The 6,219-nt window shown below is 41.3% G+C and overlaps 1 protein-coding gene across 1 annotated transcript; it reads left to right on the top strand.

Moving 5' to 3' along the window:
• Positions 1-46: 46 nt before the first annotated feature.
• On the top strand, positions 47-6,148 carry mettl17 (methyltransferase like 17). Its single transcript, XM_062530583.1, has 14 exons — positions 47-271; positions 983-1,124; positions 2,496-2,645; positions 3,110-3,197; positions 3,312-3,393; positions 3,516-3,589; positions 4,051-4,145; positions 4,236-4,306; positions 4,428-4,535; positions 4,642-4,710; positions 5,085-5,135; positions 5,249-5,341; positions 5,513-5,724; positions 6,007-6,148. The coding sequence occupies exons 1-14, from the start codon at positions 194-196 to the stop codon at positions 6,113-6,115; spliced, it is 1,422 nt and encodes a 473-aa protein (XP_062386567.1). The 5' UTR covers positions 47-193; the 3' UTR covers positions 6,116-6,148.
• The last annotated feature ends 71 nt before the right edge of the window (positions 6,149-6,219 follow it).

The raw sequence follows: 6,219 nt of genomic DNA, 5'->3' as shown, positions 1-6,219 counted from the left end.
AGTGACAACTGGTTCCTATGCATCCGTTTCAGGACGGAACTATTTTCATGACGTCCCGTACAAGTATCTGTCGGGACATGTCTGAGACAAATGTGGGTTTGATTTTTTATCTAAGTTCTCTTTAAAGACAGTAAACCGTCCCAGACTTTACTTGGATTTCACTTGTCAATTTTGATTCATACCACTCGGGGATATGTCTGCGCTTCGATTACGAGTTTTGGGGGGATGCATCCAGTGTCAGTCTATCCTACCTTTGAAAATGGTATTCAGGGTAAGTTGAAATTTGACCTTTGATTAGTTACTGTGAGTTGCAAACAACCTTTCTTATTATATTCAAAAGGAGCGGAGGGAGAGTAGTCTGAATTGGGTTCTAGTGTTATACACAAGCTCACACATCGAACTCAATCGCTAGCCGCGAGCGATTCCAAGCTAACGAGGTTGCATCAATTGCTCGTGCACTATTTCGGCATGTAGCAACGTCTTTTGCTAAGTAACCTCGTGTGGGCCCAGATTTTCTGTGCACTCGCTCACTTGAATCAAGTGATGAACTGCAAGGACAGCAACTGGCTCATATCTCAGACCTTCCCCGAAGCACATGAGAGTAACTATGTACCCAGCGAGTGACTTCTACAGTGAGCTTCCGCCCACTCCGGAAGAAGTAGTGAGTGTGGAAACGGCTATATACCCTTCATGTTGAGCTTGCATTTTTACTAGTGGTGGATTATTCAATGTTCAGGGAAAAAGCGATAGAGTGTTGCTCCGACATGTTTACACTACAGCCATTGTTGTAGAAAAAAGATTGTGATCCTTGGTACTGTAAAAAATACGACAATGTCGACAGGTAATACAAAATGGGCGTGGTATATGTACATTGTGCGTCTATGATTGGTCATATACACAATACATTGTCTGTTATTTAAAGCACATTGATTTTATCTGGTTTATTGATCATAATTCATTATCTTTTTGTCGTCCTTTTTAGGCTCAAAGCGTTTCAGCCCAACCTCTCGTGCAGGCAGACTTTCTAAAAGGCAGCCCTCACAGAAAACACCCTGGAGTGACAAATCTCAAAGCTCAGCATCTTCCTGATGATCTTGTGAGAGGTGCTCTATATATCATAAAAAGTAAGTAGGACATACTACACAACAACATGAATTGCTGTTGGTCTATTGTAAAGGGCACCTTGACAATAAACAGCATTAGCAAAGTGTGGGATCACTAGAACGAGTTGCCTTCTCTGTTCAGATTATATGTAACCCAGCACCACTCAGCTCCTAGTACCGACTATGGTTATATCATGCCTTTACTACTACTGCAACGCCCTCTTGCAGTAAAACTGCTTCAGATGATCCAGAATGCTGCGACCTGTCGGGTTTTCAATCAACCAAAAAAGGCATGTTACCCTGCTGTTCATTGAGCTCAACTGGCTTCCCAAAGTGATTGATGGGTCTGCACAAACTTACTTAACTGCTCTTCATAAAGGCTTATGTTACCCCTCGGCTTCTCCGCTCCTCGAAGGAGCGCTGTCTGGCACTGCCACTCCCACGGCAATCCAGAGCTTTTTCATCTGTGGTCCCCCGATGGTGGAACGATCTGCCAAGCTCCAACAGAGCAGGGGTGTAACCCTCTCTGACTTCAAAAAACTCTTGAAGACACAACACAATACAAGAATACCTCCTCTCCTAATGCTTCTGACAACCTCACACACCTAATATGCACTTACCACACTCTTCCCCTTCTTCCCTTCTACCACTTCTCCTCCTCCATACTTCTACCAGTACCTAATATGTAGGCACTCCTATACACTAGTTCTAGTAATGAGAGATACAGCGATAACTCCTAGCTACTGTATATTCTCCTATGCACTGTAGTAATGTTATTGTAACGCTGTAGCTTTAGCCCTGTAGTTTGAACGTTTAATTGTAAAATGTTTAAATGTTAAAGAGAAACTATGCAGGATTGGCGATTTCATCTCAAGTTTCGGTTTCGTTTTTCATTTTCGCTCGTTTTATGCTTACATATTTCTCTGCAGAGCTTCCCGACAGCTTTAGCGCGTATTTTTATACATCTATAGGCTATATATAAATATATAAATTGCAAGCGTGGTTCTTCTTGTTCCTTACGCGTCTCAGCCTTCCAGATGTAAACACGGAACGATCGTCTCCTGAACAAACTGCAAGGTTGCAATAGCGGATAGGGACACTGGGGGCTGGAGGAAATATTACTGTTTTCGATAAAACTGGTCAGTCAAGCAAAACAACGATTTCTAAGCGATTTTATGACTATGAAAAAGTTGCATAGGGTCTCTTTAATAGCTTTTTTTCTATTGCTGTAGTGTAGCTCTGTATCTTAAATCTAAAATGCTTAAATGTTAATAATTTAAATGTTATTCCATTGCTTCAAGTTGCTTTGGACAAATGCATCTTCCAAATTAGCAATGTCAATAAATGTAAATGTTTGTTCTTGCATATCTCTTTTTAACTCTTCGCTGATAGATGCCCAAGTCAGTGACCTGGCAGGGAAATCACAGCGTCTCTCCAACTTCCTGTGGAGTAGAAAGCGGAAAGTGGAGGATGCTCAACTGAGAGCAAAGGCGGTGGCCTTGGAGAAGACTCTTCGGAGCGCCTCACAGAACCATCCCACAGGTGAGCTGATGAGTAGAGTATCTTACAGTAACACTAACTGAGATCAACTTAGTTTTGCCTGTACAGGTAGAAAGACTTGGATACATGATCAGGTCATTGGTTTTATACCATCCCTTTTCCAAAAAAGTTGTGACGCAGTGTAAAATGTTTAATAAAAAACAGAATGCTAAATCCAAGACAGTAAATCAAATAAAAAACAGAATGCAATGATTTAGAAATCATGTTAACCCTATATTTAATTGAAAATAGACAATAGAGCTAAATATTAGTTGACAAGATTGGCAGATTATTACATTCTGTTGTTATTTACATTTTACACTATGGAAACACAGTTGCTGTAAAGCATCAGTTTTTATATTTCAAGTTTGCCATTTTGCTACTAGTTGCCTGATTTTGTAAATTGAATGAAAATGGTAATGTTGATGGTTTGAAAAAGTTACCTTGTTACCTTTTTGTTGAGTCAGAGGTGGAAGATAGCAATCTGGAAGCCCGTATAAGGAGACAGGTCCTAAATAAATTGAAAAAAACAACCTACCATTGGACACCTCTCAGGTACTGTTGCCGTGTATCCCTTGTTACCCAGTTGTAATGTTACCCAGTTAACATGTAATGGTTACAGTATTTCCACTCTGTCAGCATGGTTATGTGTGTTCCTGACTTTTGCAGGTATGATGAGGCATTAGGGGTGGTCTACATGGCCTCAAGGTTAGCAGGTGGATATGCAGCTGTTCGAAGAGCTCTCTATGAGGTGCATTATGGGAAAAATGAAACCCAGCATAATATTTTTTATATTAAAATGTTAAACAAATGTGACAGAGTAAAGGTGGCTTTCTAATTGCTGTGATGTTTGTGATGTTCATGGTCCCATAGATAAAAAAGCGGGAACCTTCCTTCTCACCACAGTCTCTTTTGGACTTTGGTTCTGGGCTGGGAACGGTTGTGTGGTAAGTTTTGTCAATGATCACATATGCATATAATAAAAATGTGGTCTGCGTGATATGTAGGACTACGCATGCAGTATACCCACTTAAAAACCATCACCGTCTCAGCGTACCCACTTAAAATAGGCAAGGATACGTATTAATATTTGGGGTTGATCACTACAGCTACAATACAATATCACGCTACACCTAACAAGACTACACCACTGTAAATAATATTTACTTAAAACCTAAATATGTGTCCATAGCTTACAATAACACATTACATTTATATAGTGCTTGTCTTGACACTCAAAGCGCTTCACAGTGAGGGGGGAACCTCACTAACCACCTCCAATGTGTAGCATGCACAGCAGCCATTATGCGCCAGAACACTCACCACACACCAGCTTGAGGTGGAGAGTGAGCTTAGTAGACGGGTGCATTAATTGTGTGTGTGTGTCTGTGTGTGTGTGTCCTAATAGGGCATCCCACTCTCTGTGGGCAGACTCCCTGAGAGAGATGGTTTGTGTGGACAGCTCTGGAGCCATGAATGACCTGGCAGACCAACTTCTAAGGGGTACCATGTTGTATCTATCAAAGTTAAATATCGCAGCCTTAGATGATATAAAATAAACAAACAAAGAGTATATTTGTCTTTTACTGGCAGGTGGAGATGAGAAAAGTAAAGCCTTCATCGATAATGTATATTTTCGTCAGTTCCTTCCTGTCTCCCCAAAGGTAAGGTACTATCATCTAGACTGCTTTTGTGTTTCATCATTACCTTTCTCTAACAAACAAAAGGATTGATTCAAATCAACGGATTAGTAAACATATTCAGTCGGCTCTTCTGTTGTTATAGGTGCAGTCTGATCTTGTGGTCGGGGCATTTGCTTTGGCTGAGCTTGGCACCAGCAAAGAACGGGAAGATGCCATTCTCACCCTCTGGAGGAAAACTGGTTCTTATCTGGTAGAGTGACTTACTCCTTTACATACACAAACCCTTTGAGACCCGTGGCTTAGTCTGTGTTCAAGCTATAGTAGTCTTTCCTTAATTGTCTTCTCTAAATCTTCAGGTGTTGGTGGAAAATGGTACAATGGATGGTTACACCATCCTCATGGAAGCCAGAAATACAATACTGAAGGTTTGATTTGTCAGCTGCTTTGTATGGAGAGAAATCTTGCTAGCCAAATGCATGTAGATATTGCTATAAGTTTGGTACACTACGGTGCATTCATTTGCAGGCTCTAATAAGTCTTGTTTCTAAATTGTTTAAGTCTTGTTCCTAAATAAAAGTGTTTTAAGCTAATGGCAAAGGCCTGACCAGCTGAGTTTAAGTAAACTGCTAGAACATCATATTTGAATATGAGAACCCTTAATGTCCCTTTGTAGATCACAATTCTGTACTTGGTTTGGTTTCTTTTCGACAAGACTTTTCAGTTTTTCATGAACACAGACTTGTGGATTGCTTTCATATGTTTTGAAAAATTGTAACGGTAGGACCTCTATTTTTTTCAGAATGAAGATAAAGTTGTGCATGATAATAGAATGCCATCTGTGTTCGCTCCGGTACGTGAAGTCAACTTTCAACTTGAAAAGATTTGTACTTGTGTAGATGCACAATGAACAATGAACCATATAAACAGTGTTGGCATTGGATTTGATTGTTTGTGTTCTGGCAGTGCACCCATGAGTTACCATGTCCGAAGATGATGCAAAAGCTGGCTGTGCCATGCAACTTTGTTCAGCCCTACCTTCCCCTTCCTCTGATAAAAGTGAGTTGACACACCCACCCATGCTTCATAATGGCATATTAAGGTTTTAGGCACAATTCAATTCCGACTGACTGCAAACAAAACACCATTTTTGTTTCAAGAGGGTTAGAAAAACAGCCATTGAGGATTGGCTCCATCAGTGTTTTTTTCCCCCAAACTTTTATTTTCCAGAACCTGGAAAGCCACCAGGAGAAGTTCAGCTACCTGATCATCTCCAGGATGGACTCAGCAGCGCAAGGGGACAGGCACGCCGGTGCCGAAGATGTGGAGTGGGCCAGGCTCACGGCACCGGTCCTACGACGGCCCCGGCGTGCCCACTGCCAGCTGTGCTGCTCCAGTGGGGAGCTCAAACGACTAGTGGTCACAGCACGCCTTCATGGCAGGTGTGGTAGCCCTTCAATGACTATAGACTATAGAAGCATGGACATCTTGAATCTCTAAATCTCAAAAGCGATCAGGAAGATAGACACAATGTAGAGCAGATTTAGAGTGGCAGTTCTGTCTGGGTGGACCTGGCCGATATCGTTTAGTTCTCATGTGCTGATTCCAAAAAGCACCAACTGTGCAAAATCTCTACCAATTTCTACCAACTTTGCATTCCTTTCTACATGACAAGCATTTAAAACGCTTTTCTTTCTGCCTCTTTTTGTTCTTTCTGCCAACAGAGACACATACCGCTGTGCCCGCAAAAGTGACTGGGGGGACAGACTTCCAATTGTTCTGGCAGAGGATGAGATTGATGTCAATGATCAGAGTGACAATGAACCATCATAATCAGAGATATTAAAATTAACTTATATGCATTGATTCCGAGTGGAGTTGTGGTATTTATGTTGATAGGTCTGCACAAGATTAGAATACTTTCATCTGTCTAAAGC

The sequence above is a fragment of the Sardina pilchardus genome, chromosome 2 (genome assembly GCF_963854185.1).
Source record: "Sardina pilchardus chromosome 2, fSarPil1.1, whole genome shotgun sequence".
In the NCBI taxonomy this organism is placed as follows: domain Eukaryota; kingdom Metazoa; phylum Chordata; class Actinopteri; order Clupeiformes; family Clupeidae; genus Sardina; species Sardina pilchardus.
The sequence above is the reverse complement of the archived record's forward strand: the minus strand, read 5'-3'. Positions and strand labels throughout refer to the sequence as shown.